General features: G+C 39.6%; 1 protein-coding gene across 8 annotated transcripts in view; it reads left to right on the top strand.

Moving 5' to 3' along the window:
• Positions 1-18,055, top strand: part of FAM13A (family with sequence similarity 13 member A) — a 130,634-nt gene that overhangs the window by 12,328 nt on the left and 100,251 nt on the right. For 5 of the 8 annotated variants that reach the window (XM_061992405.1, XM_061992401.1, XM_061992402.1 and 2 more), the window contains exons 4-5: positions 2,443-2,623; positions 12,237-12,396. The exons of 1 other annotated variant lie outside the window; for it this stretch is intronic. In XM_061992405.1, the coding sequence (XP_061848389.1) occupies positions 2,443-2,623; positions 12,237-12,396 (341 nt within the window). Of the gene's footprint in view, positions 1-2,442; positions 2,624-11,604; positions 11,641-12,236; positions 12,397-18,055 lie in introns of those variants that run through there. 2 more of the 8 variants (XM_061992406.1, XM_061992409.1) reach the window with 2 other exon arrangements.

An 18,055-nucleotide genomic window follows, 5' to 3' on the forward strand; every position in this document is an offset into this window, starting at 1 on the left:
GTTTTCCTTTTCTTCAAGCTTTGTGAAAAAATAATTAGTAATCAAGTCAGAGACTGTCCAGTCCACTTTGATCAGTGCAAATACAAATCCAATTAAATTCCTTATTATTATTCCATTTAATACGAATTTTGGAAGCATCCTGAAATTTTACTATAGAAATAAAAATAATTAATCAAATCTTGCTGTTACCAAGCAGATTCATAGTAGCAAAGTCATGATTGTTTTATTCTGTATAGCTCTAAAAAAATTTTGAAATAAATACTTCTGATAAATAAGCAAATAAGATTTTTTTTATCTACTTCATGCATATTTCATATATGACTTTTGTGAACGAGCTGATTTCTTAGCTGTAGAAGAAAAGGATATAATTAATCAGTTGTTTGAAATTCTTGGTCCTGTAATTTGACTGACATTTTAAACTTTGGCTTGCTGTCATGAAAGAATTCAAATTAAGTCTGTGGCACCAAAACAGATACATGAAAATGAATTATCTATGTATATAAATTTTTAAAGGCTTCTCTCATTCAAGTACTATATAATGCATATTATGTAAAGCCGGAAACTTAAGCTTGGAAGCAGATGAAATCTTGCAAGTTCAACTGTATGAAGTGGAAAGTATGTACATACAAAACTGATTTGTTTCTCAAACTGTCACAGAAATTGTTATTATCTGTCATAAAAGTTAATGGCTGAATTCTCTGGAATCAGTTCCAGATACTTTTATACTACTAATTTACACAGCTAACCACTTTTCAAAGCACTCTACCCTTGGAATATTTCTGGGAAATGAAAAGTAAAAACAAAGATGAAACTTCTGAAGCCTTTGTACATATGTTACACCATGTTCAAAGTTTCTCCTTTTTTTTTTTTCCCCCTCTTTTTTTCCCTGACAAAAATGTCAGGGAAATGTCAAATGTTCTTTGTTCCTGCAACACAAGGCATATTGTATTACATATAATACATGTAATACGTAATTTATTACATATTTTGTTAGTATGTAAACCCAAGATTTTGGTGGATACATGTTACTTTTTGGAAAGTGTTTTTGTGGTGGAGGAGATTAGCAAGGAATTTTGCAGGTTTTGTGTTCAATTCTAGAAACCGAACACAACTATGTAGAAGCTACATGTCCAATGCCCATATCTGTATAAATATAGCATCTGTGAAATTTGTGGAATCATAGAATGTTATGGGTTGGAAGGTAGCCTAGATCAAGTTGCAGAGGAACGTGTCCAGGCAGATCTTGAAGACCTCCAAGGAAGGAGACTCCACAACCCCTCTGGGCAGCCTGTGCTACTACTCCGTCGCCCTCACAGTGAAATAGGGGTTTTTTTATGTTTAAGTGCTTCATCCCATTACCCCTTGTCCTGTTGCTAGATAACATTGAAAAAAGGGATGTCCCAACCTCCCAACACCCCCCATTTAGATATTTGTAAATATTAATAAGATCCCCCCTCAGTCTTCTCCAGACTAAACAGCCCCAGTTCCTGCAGCCTTTCCTCATATGAAAGATGTTCCAGTTCCCTGATCATCTTGATGGCCCTGTGCTGGACTCTCTCAGGAAGTTCTCTGTCCCTCTTGAGCTGAGGAGCCCAGAACTGGACACAGGACTCACCTTTTGTCCTTTTTTTTTTTTAAAAAAAAAAAAGCAGGGGGGAAGAAAATGCATGAGGAAGAACCTGCATGAGAGAAAGTTGACTTTAGTCGTACTTTGACATTGCTCAGTTTAGTATGGGAAACTTTTATCCATACTTAAATTCTAGAAGGTAGTACAGTATAACAAGGCTGTTCTCTAACATTAGGTCAAGTTTTGGCTCAGTACAGAGTGTAAACACTGCTCTGAACAGCTGTTTCTCCATAATCAGGACTTCTCACCTAAGACTTGGTGCACAGTTGTCAGTCTGACAAAAGATACAAAATTGAGCTTTTCACAAAATGTACCCATAGAAAGTACTGTGGTAGTGTTAGTCTAACAACAGGTCAATTTCAGGAGATTCCTTGGTTTACAGTTCTTGCTTTCTTCTTTTTGAAGATTTTCATGGGAGGGGAAATTAAAACTGGTTATGAGAGAGGGTTAGGGAAGCAGTGATAACATCCAGAAGAAACATGGTAGCAGGATATCTGGTAGAGTTGGAATTAAAACAGATACAGCTGTGCACCAGGTGGGAATAAACATGTTTCAATGCTTTTAGCTATGGCCACTACTGATTCTGATCAGGAAAAGTTTCAATGTAAAGGTGAGCATGAAACAGTGCCAGTGGTGTCAAAGGAGCCACAGGAGAAAGGTGTAGGTTCTCTAAGGAAAATGGAGGAGTTTGGAGGATTCTGTGTCTCTGAACAGAATAAGACTAAATTTTAGATCCTGCTGCTTGCTCACTCATGTAAGTATACTGGCATATAGAGATCATATATATATGTTTTTTCTTCTCTTCTTTTTCTTAGACACTAGAAATGACATGCAGAAAGAAAGTAACTTGAAAGAACTCCTTAAAGAACTGCCTGATGCTCATTACTGCCTGCTGAAGTATCTGTGCCAGTTCCTGATAAAGGTTGCTGAACATCATGTAGAGAACAGGATGAACCTTTGCAATCTTGCCACTGTATTTGGACCAAACTGCTTTCAGTAAGTTGGAGTTTTCACTTTTCCTCAAATGTTGACAGAAGGTGTAATGGAGCAGATGTCCAGAAATGTAGCTCGAAACACTAATTTATCAGGATGATTAAATGGAGGAAATGGCTGGACCTTTGTAATAAATGTTAGTGTTAAAGTCATTTTTTGAGCTGAATAGGGGCTGAATTGCTCTCCTGTCTCCTCTTGCTATTTTGCTAAGCAGTTGGTCAGTTTTCTATTGCTGCATTGACAGCAGAGCAGGAATATAATGGTGAAAAGCCTTCAGACTGAGTAAGTACAAGGAGATTTGTACTCAATACAGCTTTCTTCCTTTGACATCAGATAATAGGATGCTTCTCTGCAGAAGATTTTGAGAAAGGATACCTGGGGCGAAAGGACTCCTATGCAGCACCCAGATGCTGTGTGGTTTCGAGAGATGGATACTTCATACTCTCTGCAGATTTGGCCTTGTAACCTGGTCTGTCTTCAAGGTGCAGATGATTCTGGGCTCTTTATCTTTCTAGTATATTCAGAAGCTGCTCTGGGGGTTATAGAATTCCACTGATCTCTTGAGACTTCTTAGTGGACCTAGTTTTAGTAGTTTCTTTCATTAGGCTCAGTTCCTTGGTGCTTGTGATGAAGAGGAGCTTGCAGCAGTAACAAGAACAGTTATTTCCAGGTGCAAGAACACACTTGAGTGAGAATGTTTTAGTTGAATCACTGCTATGATGCAGTGCACGTTAGCATCTTCATCCCTATCTTGTCTGCAATACACCCACTGGCATCCAAGATCTAAGACATGGGAGACCCTTAGAGAGTTGAGTTCAGTCATCTGTCTTGAAAGATGCATGATATCATTGAAGAGAGAAGAGCAAGTTCTTTGTAGCAAATGTTGGGTTTGTATTTATCTTTGTAAATAAATTTTGCTCTGTAGTAACAGCAGGTTGCCTAATGAGCCTTAGATTAGATTAATTGCCTAATGAGACTATCTCCCTAGGCCAGTGAAATGAAGTAAACTTCTCTAAAGAGAAAAAAGAAATTAGGTTCCTTGCAGTGTATTGAGCCAGTTCCACATACCTAACCTAGATGCTGCCTGCTCTCTTTTTAAAGAGCATCTCTTTTCCCATTGATTAGGGAGAGAACAGGCAGAGATGGGACCTTTAAACCAAAACTTGTCCTTGTGACTACACTGCTGCCTTATCTGAAGATGTTGCTCATGGATGATGAAGGTGAATATGTCAGTATTAAAGCATTTGCTGTGTTAGTACAAAAAGGTAAAGTGTATTTCGAAAAGAATTTTCTTCCTCTCCAAAAGAAAGAAAACTCAGAAGACAATAGTATGTGCAGGAACAGATGAATGTGAGAGTTAGTGGAAGCACAATACTGTAAATTTCTGAGAAGGAAAAGCAAAACAATTTTTAAATATTACTTTTGTATGGGCAGTTTGGGAGTTTCTGTCTAAAATGTAGTAGTAGAGTTAAGAACAAACAAAATAAATTAGAAGAATCTGAGCCCAGTGACTAAACTTTTATGACTCAAACTCCCAAGTGGCTATTTTTAGTTTACTCATCACTTCATTCAGGAAAGTTTTAAAATTATCTCTGCATGCTTTTTGGAATGACAATTGCCATTCCTAAGATTAAACAAAAGCATACATCTTAAAAGCTGCATAGCTATTGCCTCAGCGGGTCTCTGCTCCTAAGGTGGCATAGAAAAGACACAACCATTTTTGTAAGGTACAGAGCCGGTGTGTAAGAGGGTTGGAATCCCATCATCCCATCACAGAAGACTGAGAAAGGCAGAGCTCACTGGAGGTGAAAACACAAGGGCCCTTGTGGCTGCATATGAATGCAGGCAACCCTGCAGTTGTGGCACCCTTTGAAAAACACTCATGTAGCAAAAGAGGCAGTGAAAGCAAGGCTTAGCACTTAACAAATGGATAATGCATTTTTTTAAAAGACCCAAATATGTCAAAATTATGGATATAAGTATTTATTTAAACTAGATTTCACCATTTGGAAATTCAACTATGTATTTCTTCAGATCTTTTCAAGGTAGTTCAGGATTCTGGTCCAGACACAAATGTCGTGAGCAACAGTTCAAATACCCTTTTATCCCATGTTAATGGATTCAGCCTTTAATTGCTGGAACTGCAACCATTTGTATCAACAAAGATTTGTGAGAAGGACAAAAGAACTTTCAGCATTTGAACTTCAGGCATTGGGCTTAGGCATCTTGTTGGCCAAGCAGCTAAAGAAAGAGGTCCTCAGAACGCAATTCAGAGCTCTGGAGCCAGACTGCCTGAAGTTTGCTTGGCAAAGGCTGTCTTACTGCTGCCCATAGACAGTCTCTAGAGAAACTAGCTGCAGAAATCAAATATCAGCAGGTGGTTGAAGCAAACACTGCTCTTGCTTTGCATTGTTTGTTCAGAGCAGTGTAAGGGGTATTTCTCTGGGACAAGGAAAGAAGGCTTAGCATCCAGCTTGTCAGTAATTACACTGCTGAAGCAGGAAGATCTGAGATTTTTCTGTCAGAAATTCACAGTCATGTCTAAAATCAACATTGGAGTCTGTATAGTTAATGCACAGTGTCAGAGAAGATAAAGCCCATCTGCTGATAGTGAGAGATTACTTTCCACAAGGTAGTTTTAGTGACACTTTAGCTATTTAAACATATTATCTCCTGCTCCATATCTGAAGCTATTTAACAATCAAATAAATCTCGTGGCTGGGCCACTTTCCAGACGTTTAGACTTCATTTTAATTCTCTTTATCTCATTCTATTTTAATATGTCATGTTCTGTGCAATTTATCTCATCTCCTAAACTTTGAACCTTTATTACTTTTTATCTTACCCACTACTTCCCCTGCTTCCTTACTTGCTATTTGACAAATTGCACTGGTGCATTTCTAATGAAAGGTTATCATGTGCTTTCTGTATTTCTAATGAATAGAACAGGGGGTGAAACAGGTGTTCATGTAGCTTGTAATAAAGTGTGATGTAAGATATATAGGAAAATGTAACAGGCAAGGTCAAACAGCTCAAAAAAAGGAAAATATGATGGTTTGAGATTAGTGTGTTGTTTTCTTCCAACTAGGATTGTTCAGATTTACGGTGATAGAACCCAAAGGCCAAGTATACAGACTGATACAGCCCTTAAACAGAAATGAGCATGAAGTATAAGAACATAAACACTTATATTTTCTGTCTCTGGGCTAATCTGTGTGGATTATTAACACTTGCAGTGTGGCTACTCTTGGAGGAAGTTACTGTCCATTGAGCTGAATTTCATCTCCTGTAGAGCTGTAGCCTTAGTTATGGCCTGCTGTGTGTCTCCACTCATCTGTCACAGCTTTCTATTCTCTTGGAGCTGAGTATCAGAGGGGCTGCTGCACTCATCCTGTCCTTTGGGATAATACGAGACATGAGGTCTACCAGTAACAAGATGTTTAGTCCACAGACTGCCCTTTGCCCTCCATTGTGTAGGCTGCACTTTCAGGTGTGCATAGCATCACTGCTATTTCCTGCTGAAAAATAGAGCTTCTTCTGGAGCAAAATATTGCATGTATAAATGAAGCCAGTCACTAAAGTCTTGGTGGCAGCATCACTCTGACTTCTTTGCCTTATCTGCATTATCTGCATTACCTGCATTTTGCATTATGCAACTACCCCGAGTAATGTAGACAGAGATGGAATTATCGAGTTGATTTAAACTCCAAAATCTAATGTTAAAGAAAATAAGCCAGAATAGAATTTAAAAGGTAGGCAGTTAGATTCATTGTGGGATTCTTCAGTGCCTCAGAAGCTAGGACACTTCTGTAAAATCTCAGTTGTGATGTATGTCCTTGCATTTGGTCCAAACTGATGAGACATACGTCTGTAAATGATGCAGAGCATGTAAACGAGTCACACACATCGAGCTGAACACCTGCCTCAAGTTAGTGTGTCAGCTACCTGTTAGCGTTTGATCTTGCAGCAGAGTCCACAGACACAAATGCGTGCCTGTTTTCAGCTGCATCATTTTATAGTCCTGTGTGTTAAGATAAATCACATCTATCAGCTGAAGTACAGGACTGAGTTGTGGCCATGAGGTCACATATGTTATAGACACTGTCAAAAGAGACAGAACAGACTGTCTGAAGCTGTAAACTGTTAATATTACTGCAGCTCTGCTCTGTCTTCGGGAGTGCTTGCCGAGGGGCTTTTGGGCATCTGAGATGCTAGTTAAAATGTTTTGTGAGGACTGGAGAAACAAAAAATCCACATAGTCTTCCCTGTCTTTTGAGCCCATTTCTTGCAGGATCCCCCTAGAAGAATGGTAAGGTGACTTTGTGGTGCTTTTCTACAAAATGTACCGTCCAAACAGCAAAAATAGCAATCAGAGAAGACTGAACAGATAGCTCTCGGTGTAAATGTAAATTAGGTTTATAGTGCTCTTATAGCATGCAAGCTCCTTCTGCAAAGGCACTTGAGGAAATGGTAATGTGTGTTCTTCATCTTGGACAGGGTGGGGTCAAACACCTTCGGGAATTCTTAATGAGACAGCACATAGAATTAGCTGCTTCTCAGTTTTGACAGGGAGCTGTCAGCAGCTGTTGCCTGGGGAAATCCATGCAGTGATCTTAGTCCAGCTCATTAGATGCAGATGAGTACATCCCAAGCCCTCCTGGCCCTCCTTTCCCTTTGAAGCGAGTTTCTCAGCTGTGGCGGATGGTGACAGAGCCCTGTAGTGATGCCTGTCTCATGCCACCTGCAGTCATGGTTGGTGTGTTACTGCACCACTTTCAGTAGAAGCTGGAGATTCAGTGTCTCATAAGCCCACTCTACATTTAGCCTGTTATAGCTTGTTTACAGGGACCCTGAGGTGTAAGTTAACTAATGCATGAAATGTAAGTAATTCTTTCCAAATTAGTTATTTTGACCTCAGGTCACTTTAATTCTGCATAAGAGTTGTGACACAGGGCTTTGATGTTGTTTCTTATGTGGTTTAACCTGTTTGAGACATTTTTTCTTGAGCATCCCCATGGAAGGAGAGACACTTTTGTCTTACAGTGGTCTGGAAGAACTCAAAAAACAAGTGAGCATAGGACTGCACAGACATGAGTGTTGTAGAACAGTGGTGGGTGGGCTAGGGGCCAGGCATGCTGGCTGATGGGACACTATTCAGAAGTGTGAAATACTGCTGTCTCTTGTATTTTGAAATGAAGGGTTAACAATTTGATCCTATTCCCAAGTAATGTTTTAACTTTGAGAACTACTTTACTTTAAAGTGGCTTTACCAGTACTTTCAATCTGTAATATGCTCCAAACCTGTGGCACTTACGTACCTTTGCCTTCAGCCCTGCTTGACTGAGTCAGATACTGTTAATGCTGGTGCCTTGTTTAGACAAAGCATGTTTTCCGAATATGTAATGTGGAATCACTGTGCTTTGTGCACAGGTCACTGAGAATCTCTCTGGGAAGGGTAGGATGTCTGAGGAATCTAGGAGAAGGTCACTAAAGAACTTGCTTCTGTCACAGCCTATGCTACGAATCTGTTCATGACTTTACAAGCTACTCATGAGAACTCAGTGGCAGTTTTCCAGCTCAAATTTCCTAAGAGAGACCTGAACCCATCAACATTTTTTCTACTGGAAATGACCACAGAGATTGCAAGTTTATGCCTCCCTTATAGAAACTGTGTTTCTGGTAGTGAAGCTGATATGATACTGCTGTTTCTGGTGCTGCTACTGGAGTAGTTTGTACATATGTGGCTGTAAGGGGATCAAGTCCCACCATTAAGGATTTTTTAACTGAACTAAGATGGGCATCTAACACTAAAAGCAACACAGTTATAATGCCTAATTAACATACAAATTAGACATAAAAGAACCATGACCAGAAACACAGTTTTATTGTAATATTTTTAACTAGGTCTTCCCAAAGAAATATGAAAAATTTCCAAGGAGTAGGGTGTGGATCATGAAAGTGGTAGTGTGAGAGAATACTTTCTCATAGGACTGGGATTTTCTAGGGAATTGAAGTGAAATTTGTTGATATCACGACTTTTCACACCAAGAAAAGCTAAATTAAGGTATTCCTTTTTTACACACATTTTCAGAAAGGTCTGTTCAGACGCGAGTATCATGCAGTGTGGAAACAGATGGTTTTAACTTGTATAAATATGCAGGATGGTGTGTGCTCATAAGCTAAACTATCTTATGTATGCTGAGCTGAAGATTTATTACAAGGAAAAGGTCACCATGGATAGCTCAATGAGTATAATAGTCCTTGCCATGATGGAGGTCTAATAACAGCAATTCAAGGAAAAAACAAAGGAGAAACTAACTTTGTAAAATAGGTCTGCTCAAGTGGCATAGAGATGTTAATGGAAGAAGTGTGTTACACAGCCATTAAAACAACTAATGCTGTTCTACTTGGTTATATTCAGAGAGATGATATAGAAAGATTAAAGCTATGAGCTTTAGCCTTGTGTTCTGCATATGCATCTCACCATATCTGCATGAAATTGTTCAGAATAAGATGCTGAACGTTTCAGTTTTGACTTGATAAAGTTTAACTGGCGAAGTAATGTAGGGAGGGAAGGGCAAGAAAGCCATGGAACTGGGCAGAAATTAAATTTTTTTTGTGTGCTTTGTGGAAGCCTTGTAGGCTGGACACTTTTCCAACCAGAAAGAGTATTTCGGTGTTAAATGTTGGCTGTAATTCCCAGGAGATATGGTTCAGGTGAAGGTTCTGCTCTGAAATTTGTTGAATCTATCTGGAGTCTTCTTTTTGACAGAAACCTGCTCTAGTACATTTTCAGCCCATTTCCTAGGAATGAGCTTCATAAACATGCCAGGCTTATTTAAGTGGTACCCTGGCATCCTGGTTTAGGCCCAGGAACAAAGGACCAGAATCAGCCATAAGTACCGAGGGCCTTTGGAATGCCCTAAGGACAGGGAAGGCTCAATTGCCACTTATGGTCACTGGCAAAATAGACAGGACTATTCAACTTGGATAAGAAAACAGAAATTAATTTAATCCATCACCAACCAGAAGCATAAAACCCCGAAACAACAAACAGACAACACAACAGTGGTACGATGATGAAGAGCACAACTAGCCCTTTAAGACCACCTTCCTCCCACCCACTCCTCCCCTCTTCCTGGGCTCAGAGCCCTGATCCCGGCCCGTGTCTTTACCTCATCTCCACTGAATGGCTCAGAGGGGCAGAGAATGGGGGCTTCAATCAGTTCTGTTCTCATGGCTCCTGCCGTTTGTCTCTCCTCAGGGCAGACAGACTCCTTGCTAGTCCTCCCTGCTCCAGCATGGGATCCCTCACAGGCCGGGCAGCCCTGCACAGGCAGCTCTGCCATGCGTCCATCCCGTGGGCTGCAGCTCCTGCAGCCTCTCTTGTGGGTCACCTCTGTGGCGCACAGGCTCTCCAGCACGGCCTGTGCCATGGCCGCCTCCTCACACAGTCTCCTACCTGTCTGGGCGCACTCGCTCAGGGCTGCTGGTGGCTCTGAGTCCTGCCATTGCCCTCCATAGTTGCAGGGGCACAGCTGCATTCTCACCACGGGTTGCAGAGGGGTCTCTGATCTGGCACTCCTCTTTCCTTTCTCCTCTGACTGTGGCATCCGCGAGGTCACCTCCATCTTGTACCACTCCTCCACCTCCTCTTCTGCTGTAGATTTCCCTTCTTAAATAGTGATCAAAGAGATGCCAAGTTGGCCTCATTGGATTGGAAGTGGGTCCACCTCAGAGCCAAGGGGTGTTTTGAGAACTGATTACTGGGATCAGCACTGCAGCCCCCTCCCCCTGTTACCAAGGAAAAAGTGGCTCCACACAAAACCATGATACCTGGTCTGGAGAGACAGGAACATAACAGTCAGGATTTGCCTGAATTACCAAGCAAGCTCTATACCATGACAGCTCTGGAACACATCATTTAGTAAGGGAAGAGGGATTTCCTTAAATCAGGATAGTTGTGTGGGCCTTTTGCATACATACACTTTATTTTATTCAGGCCAGTTACTATCTTTTAGTGACTATGTGATGTTCTTTAAAGTGAATTGACCTAAGTATACATGCACATCCAGCAACAGAAGTTGTCTAATTTTTTCTTTATTTAATTGGAGGCCAGGTTCCACACTGATGAAATCAGTCAGCTGAGACTGACCCATTTTAAAACTGACAATGTTCTGCAGTGTAAAATAATGCAATTCCTTTAATCTTCAGGTCCTGAAACTCTAGCATGTACTGAAAGTTGAAATGACAGCAGTAAAGATTCTCTCCTGGAGTTTACAAAGGTACATTCTGCTGCAGTGGGATTCTCTCCCTGTTGACACATAGATGTACTGCAGACAGTAAAATATTGAGAAAGATCAGTACTATGCAACCCCTACAAGAAGGCACTTTTTGATGGCAAATTTCTGGGAGCATCTGTTCTCAGAGCCTTTTTGTTGAAATGCATATCTGGCCCTAATGAACTAGTTACAGTTTTACAGTAGATAGTTATTTGTAAATTTTAATGTCTCTGCTTCTTTATAAGGTCCTTAGAAAATTCACATCCATATAGCCACTTTATGAGTTAATGAGAGCGCATCCGCTGGAAATAGTGTCCAATGGGAAACACTAGATGGTTGGAGAAGTGTTTAAAGTTCTGAAGAAGATTCATCAGAGATCTTACATTAAAACAGAATTTAAGTCAGTTTTAAGCACCAAATTCCAATAAAAAGTGCAGAAAGCATACATTTCAACAGATGGTCATTAGATGCTTCAATGAACCAAGGCCATTAGATGCTTCATGATGCTTCATCTGTTGTAATATGCATTTTTTTACCACATGACAAAGTTATGTGAAACAAATAAGGAAGGCAAGGGTGTGTAGACTGAATTACAACACTTCTTCCAAATCAATACCTTGCCTTTTCATGTGTGTGTGCCTTTAAGGTCTGTAGCAAGCAATTCTTGGCTTCACAAGGGCCTGCTTCAAGAGAGCAAGTTGCTGCTTCTGAATTTGCTTATTCTCCCAGAAAGCAGAGGTTAGGAACCAATTTTTACATTAATCTTTTAGGCTGTTCTGCAGAAGACAGGCTCTTCATATTTTAAAAAGTCTTTTCAGTTATGAATCTACTTTCAAAAGAAATGGCAGCTCAAAAATGGGATTAAGAAATCTAGTATACAGCATGGGGTCACCTGAAGCTGCTTAACTTTTGGTATTTTCTTAACCTTTTGACCTTCTTGTATACCTTTGAAGTTATCACAAACCAATTTTGAAGGGATCTGACTCTTCCTATTAGTAATTCAGATCATGTAAATGCCTCATGCTGTCTGTGCTGCACTCATGAACCCAGCATTTAGCAAAGCTGGTGGTATTCCATTGGTGGTTGTCTCAATTATATCTCTACCTGGATTCTGAGGAGTAGATAGTTTGCCCAGAAGATACCATATTTAATAATAATTTTTAAAATGCAAAGAAATAATAATAGTTGTTACCACCATAGACATAATCCCCTTTTCCAAGACAAAGTTTCTTGTGCCTGCTAGCAGCCTGTATCCACAACTGAAATATTAGAGACCATACGGGAACTTTTCTATGTTGAGTACCTGTAACACTCTGCTGTGTGTTCCATTTTAGTGTGCCCTCTGGATTTGAAGGTATAAAAGAACAGGAGATCTGCAACAAGATAATGACAAAAATGCTGGAAAACTACAATACCTTGTTTGAATTAGAAAGTTCAAAGAAGGATGAAGAAAAGTCTGTACATGAAGAGGTAGCAAGAATTATTTTGGTAAAAGTGAGTATCTTCGATATTTCATTTTCTTGTAGCAAGTCAATAACACAGGCTTATGGCAGGCTTCAATTCAGAAATCTTTTAGGTAAATGAGAGGCAGGCACTTGTAGTAATGTTCTGTGTTATTGGTATACAGTTTAGAAATTGATTCTGCTGATAGGCTAATTTTCATTATTAGTCTGGAAGTTGATCCTGTAAAACATCCTTATTCTTTGTTAGCTGTCCACTTCTATCTATATAGGAAATATATTCACTAAAATTTAAATGTTTTTAAATGAGGTGGCAGAACAATTCTAGGCAATGTTCGAGCTTTCTGACGTTGATCGCGTATGGTTTAAATCAGTGATGATGAATGGTTTCTTACTTTAGGATAGGATGAAACTTCTAGCCTTTGCCACTATGAAGTCTGCGTGTCTCAAATGAAAAAAATCATCTGTTCACCTTCAGAACAGCCATCTCTGAATGCACTTGAAGAGAGGCATTAAATAGTTGTCACTATTTGAAGAAAGTACATTGGAGCTGTTAAAGAAAAGTGATATAATTAAAGCATTGTATCTAAGATAGGAAGAGGGCTTGTGCGTAACATCAGAGGATTCTAAAGTTCAGAAAAAGTTGATAAAAATAAGTAGGGCAGCTAAAGTGCCATTTTCTGGCTTGTACTTGTCTCTTAGAGGAAGCAACCTCAAGTTTGTGCAGGAAACAGTCATGAGAATGGTTTGCAGTCACTATTTGTGTGCGTGTATATCGTATAAACAATTACTTCCAAAGTATGAGCTCTTGGGTTTGAGAGGGTTAAACTACATGCCTTCCTTTGGTATTGCTTTTGCAAGCACCCCCTGATAAAATCATTATAGCCTTCACTGGCTGGAATGGAAGTTGTCAGAAAATAAGTTATAAAAATATAGTGTCTTCGACCTTGACAGAACAGGAAGTTTGGTGTAAGCCTAGATTCTGCCAGTCAAGTGAAATCAACTGAAAACATCTCTACACTTGCAGTGAATCCAGGAGGATCTGTTGAATATGAACTGCAAAGTAGTCTATACAAATGGGACACAGCTGCCTTTAGAAGGGTTGGTTGTTTCCTTTTGTGATGAATCAGTAAGGAAGTCTTTAGCTGTTAAGTCTTTTAGCTGTTATTAACACTGACCTAAAGTGATTCTGTGGAAGGAGATAGAATGACTGAGGACTTGCGGTGTCCTCCCTAATAAATGTTGCTGAAGTCCTAGTAACTTCTGGGTAATGGAAATTACCCGCCTGGCAGATGAGAGTGGTGTCTGGTAGCTGATGGTCCCTCAGTAACAAAAACAGGTTAACAAGAACATAGTTGTAAAAAGACATGGTACTTTAAAGAGCCCAGAAAAAAGGTTTCAGATACATCTCCATCTCTTTCAAGGCTCAGCCAGCTGCAGAAGCCAAGATAGCCTTTCATTTCTAAAGGATTTTTAGTAAGTGGGAAGGCACAAAGGTGGAGACCTGGGAGATTTCCCACAACAGTTCAGACATCTGAGCTATCCAAGTACATGGTGGCAACTAGAATTACTCCCAACAAAATGGTCTGAAAGATATAGTTACTCAAGTTAAATGAAAAATGTTGCTCATCTTATTTCCTCAGGAGACAGATGACTGCCTGGGAGGAATGAGCCATGCCTAAACACAAGGCTTACATTGTGCTTGTGTCTCTGGAACTTGTTGATAGCTTCCAAATTCTGCTGGCAGTCAAACACAAAAATTTGACCTTGTTCCTTGTCCATCTAATTTGAGTGGGAAATTTTCTAGCTGAAGCAAGACAAATACAGAAACACAAGAAATACAAGCATCTAACTTCATATGGCAAAGTACATAAGAAGTGCTCGTGGAAATTTGTCAGGTGGCTCATTGAAAGGATGCTTTATACCATTTAAAAAGGTTACTTTTCTTGTATCTTGTATAGCAGATATCCCCTATCCTAGCCAATTTGTATAATGAATTACAGATTATGTACTCAAAAACCAAATGATCATAAAGAGATTCAGTAAAGAAAGGTGATTGCCAGTTTGGTAATGTGTGAACTGTTACCTATAGTAGGAACTAGCTCATATGTGTCATAAAAGAACAAATGCCTCAGAGAATCATTTGGTATGACTTGGGTCACAGTGTCCAGAAAGTAACAAGCCATTTATAAGCAAAGTTACTGCTTCTTAGAAAGCCATTGATGAGTTCATATCTACAGGTAGCCGGATAGAGATTTGCCAAGTAATCCTGTTGGAAGGAGTGAAAAGCATAGAGTGCTCAGGACAACATTCACATAAACTGAGGCCCTGTTGACTTTTAAGGGTGATCCATTCAAGCATGAACTATAGTGGAATAAGAGAGCAGAGAGCAAGGAAAGGGAAAAAAAATATGAGGATTTGCCATTTACCAAAGTCAGCTGCATTTATTTAAATGGCATTTTTAGCTTTTACATTGTGAGCATTTAGAGGATGAGGAGAGGAGATTTAGACCTCATTTACTTCCTTCCGTGGTGTTTCTGTCATCCCCTCCTCCAAATCACTTGCTGTATCACCAGTGTTAGAAATGGTGGGAAGTTTTTCTTTGGAAACCTCAACATTAAAAAAGTGCAATTTTCACAAAATATAAAATTTCTCTTAGAATAGTTTCTGTTTCAATTGGGAAATTGAACTACTAGGTTCCTGCTGCCTTGCTTGGAAAGACTTTATTAGTTTCTCACTCTACCTTGTAGAATGAGATCTGGATGATCTTCAAAGCAGGTGGCCAGAAGGTGGAAGTATAACACATACTTTCTTCAGGAGTTTATTTATTTATTTTAAAATCTTTCCCATAAAAGCATTACAGGGGTTGATTTAAAAAAACAAAAAAAAAACCCAAAAATTATTCCAAAGTAAATTTGGGGTTAATGTTTACAGGTCTCATTTTCAGCCAGCTATTATTACAATCCTTACAATTTTTATCCAGTTTCATTTCCTAACCCAGTGAAGGTCTGGAAGAGTCTCAGTCTGTTGATCAACAGGCTCTGCTAGTTAAAAAGAAATGGGTAGAGAAGTGAGTTGGGTGTTCTGATTATCTTTCTACTCTGTGTTCAGATTTTCAAGGTCATAGATAGCTGGTTTTATTGGACCATGTTACATATGAAAAATTAATTCTCTTGACAGTACATCTGCACTGCTGTGCATCTATCACATTATATGTGTCAGAGTATTATAATTAAATGTTGTTTATGTTTTGCTTTGTAACAGTGTTCCTAGTGTGTATAGGTACGGTCCTGAGTAATAAACTCATGTCACGAAAGGTTAGTCAGTCTTTAGTTGCAGTATTTCAAATTTTATCATCTCGAATAAATAGATGTATAAAATCTTCAGTAACAACAAAGAAATAATAATTTTGAATGAGGATCTTTCTTTTCCAAAGATCTTAAAGTGCTGTTCAGACTGCAGCTGTGTACAGTCCTATGTTGTTTAGCAAGCCAGCGTTCTGTTGTTACAACTGTAATGAAATGGGATGTTTGAGTAACAGTGGTTAAGCTTCTCTAATGTTCAAAGATAGGCAGTGAAGAGGATTTTTATTTAGTTCAAGTGGCAAGAGAAATCTGGGCAGACAAACTATCATGAGACTTATTCTTGGGAGATTCCTAGAACTACCTCTTCCACTGGTTTCAGGTGAAACACATCTTCAGTAGTATGATGGTTTTTAGCTCAGTATTGTCTTCAAATATACAATGTGTTAACTAGTCATGCAGGGTACACCTTTTTTTTGTCCTATTTTTTCACCTTTTCCCTCTTATGTTGTCTTGACAGAGCACTTCTAGTCAGCTCAGAGCACATGAATGTTTGCACTGGAACACAAGCACTGGCTTGATGAGTGTGAAATGCTGTTCCTAGCTTGATTACTTATAGGAAATGGGAATGCAAAAGGCTTTTCCCTTTCTTCCCTTGCTGGGTGGTAGAATACCTGCTGATGCAGAAGAGAAGGCAAGTCTATTCATAAAATTGAAGTTATAACATTAAAATTAAATTGAAAAATTACATTTACATTAAATTGACATTAAAAAGATACAAAGTCAAGTAAAATTATAAAGTTGCAATTTCAATGTTGGGAATGTAATGTAGGTGTGTTCTGATGACATCTGAACAGGCAGATTTCACTCCCTGAAGAGCTATACAAATTGGTCCCTTGCTGGCTTTTGATGAAACTAATAGTTTCAAAATGATCCCTTTATTTTAGATACAGTTAACTTCTTGCATTTTTATCCTGCTTGTTTCCAATTTTCCAACAAAAGCTGCCACTTCAGTAGGGACGACCAGTTGGTAAAATAGTTTTTTGTACTTTAAATGGGAGCAAAAGTGCATGCACTGTGTTCTACAGGCCTGCTTCTCAGATTTCTAAAGCAGCAAGCAATATAGGATGTCTAGATGTATCTATTGATGCTTGGTGTGTGCAAAGTGCCCAGCCAGGCTTTTTTTTTTTTTTTACATGAAGGAGAGTACTCCAGATGACTATTTTGAAGTGGAGCACTTTCTTGCTCTTTGCAATTGAACACTAAGATCAGATCATTCATCCCATGGTAGGATTTGAGCCATTCACTCCTGAGGAGAGGTAGGAAACGTAGGATGGTCAAAAAGTTCTAAGTCTTGGCTAGATTTTGCTCCCTTCACAGTCAGTTGTAAAACTCAGGCTTTGCTGAAAGACACATTTTTTATTATATCCCCAAATGAGTAAAGCAAGATCTTCTCTAATAAACGTCTCTTTCCCTTCCTTGGTGTCATGGTTTGACATGACAGCCTTTTCTGGTAAGGGGGAAGGGGCTGTAAAGATGGCTCCTGTACAAAGTTGCTCAAAACTCTCCCCAGCTCTGAGCCAGGCCCACTTCTGGGGCTGAGCCAATTAGACGCCTCCACAATCACTTTTTAAGAAGAGGCTGGAAGAGGAGGTTTCTTCCTCCATCTTCTTCTGCCCTTTTTTCTTCTTCTGGCTGGTGGTGGTGCAAGGAGTAGGAACAGTGAGAGAAACATGCGGACTCCAAGGTCAGTGATGAAAGAGAGGAGGAGGTGTGCTGGAGCAGAGACTCCCCTGCATTCTATGGAGAGAACTGGTGAAGCTGAGATTTATTTTCATTGCTTTAAAGACCCCACATCAGTGGTAGAGACTCATTTTGATAATGAGCCCATATCAGGGGCAGAGACTCGTTTTGCTACAGCTGGCTCCAGAGCAGGGGCATCGATTCACTTCATTAAAGGCCCCGAGCCAGGGACAGTGACTATGGCTGGAGGAGGCCATGTCCCGTGGGGGGGACCCAAACCGTGACACTTTGCTATTTTCACTTAAATACCTTAGCATGAGGATCTAATCCTTTGACAAGATCCAGGAAAAAGTGCTGAAAACTCACCAACTCCATGATTGAGTGGGCCCCCTGTAAAAAGTCATTCATCCCTACCCACCTCAGTGCTCTGGCCCTATGGTTATACATTCAGTAGACAGGAGAGCAATCCATCATTTACATTTGGAAAAAAGTCATCCACTTCTAATCCAAGTTAGCTACTCTGGCTAAGCCTGCAGATGTAGATAAGTTTCCTCGATTCTGTTTTTCTGATCTAGGACCATTTTAGCATAATGTTAATGGTCAGCTTTCAGTACTGAATTAATTCTTTTCCATTGAGAGGCAGCAGGA

Source organism: Colius striatus, chromosome 3, assembly GCF_028858725.1.
Source record: "Colius striatus isolate bColStr4 chromosome 3, bColStr4.1.hap1, whole genome shotgun sequence".
In the NCBI taxonomy this organism is placed as follows: domain Eukaryota; kingdom Metazoa; phylum Chordata; class Aves; order Coliiformes; family Coliidae; genus Colius; species Colius striatus.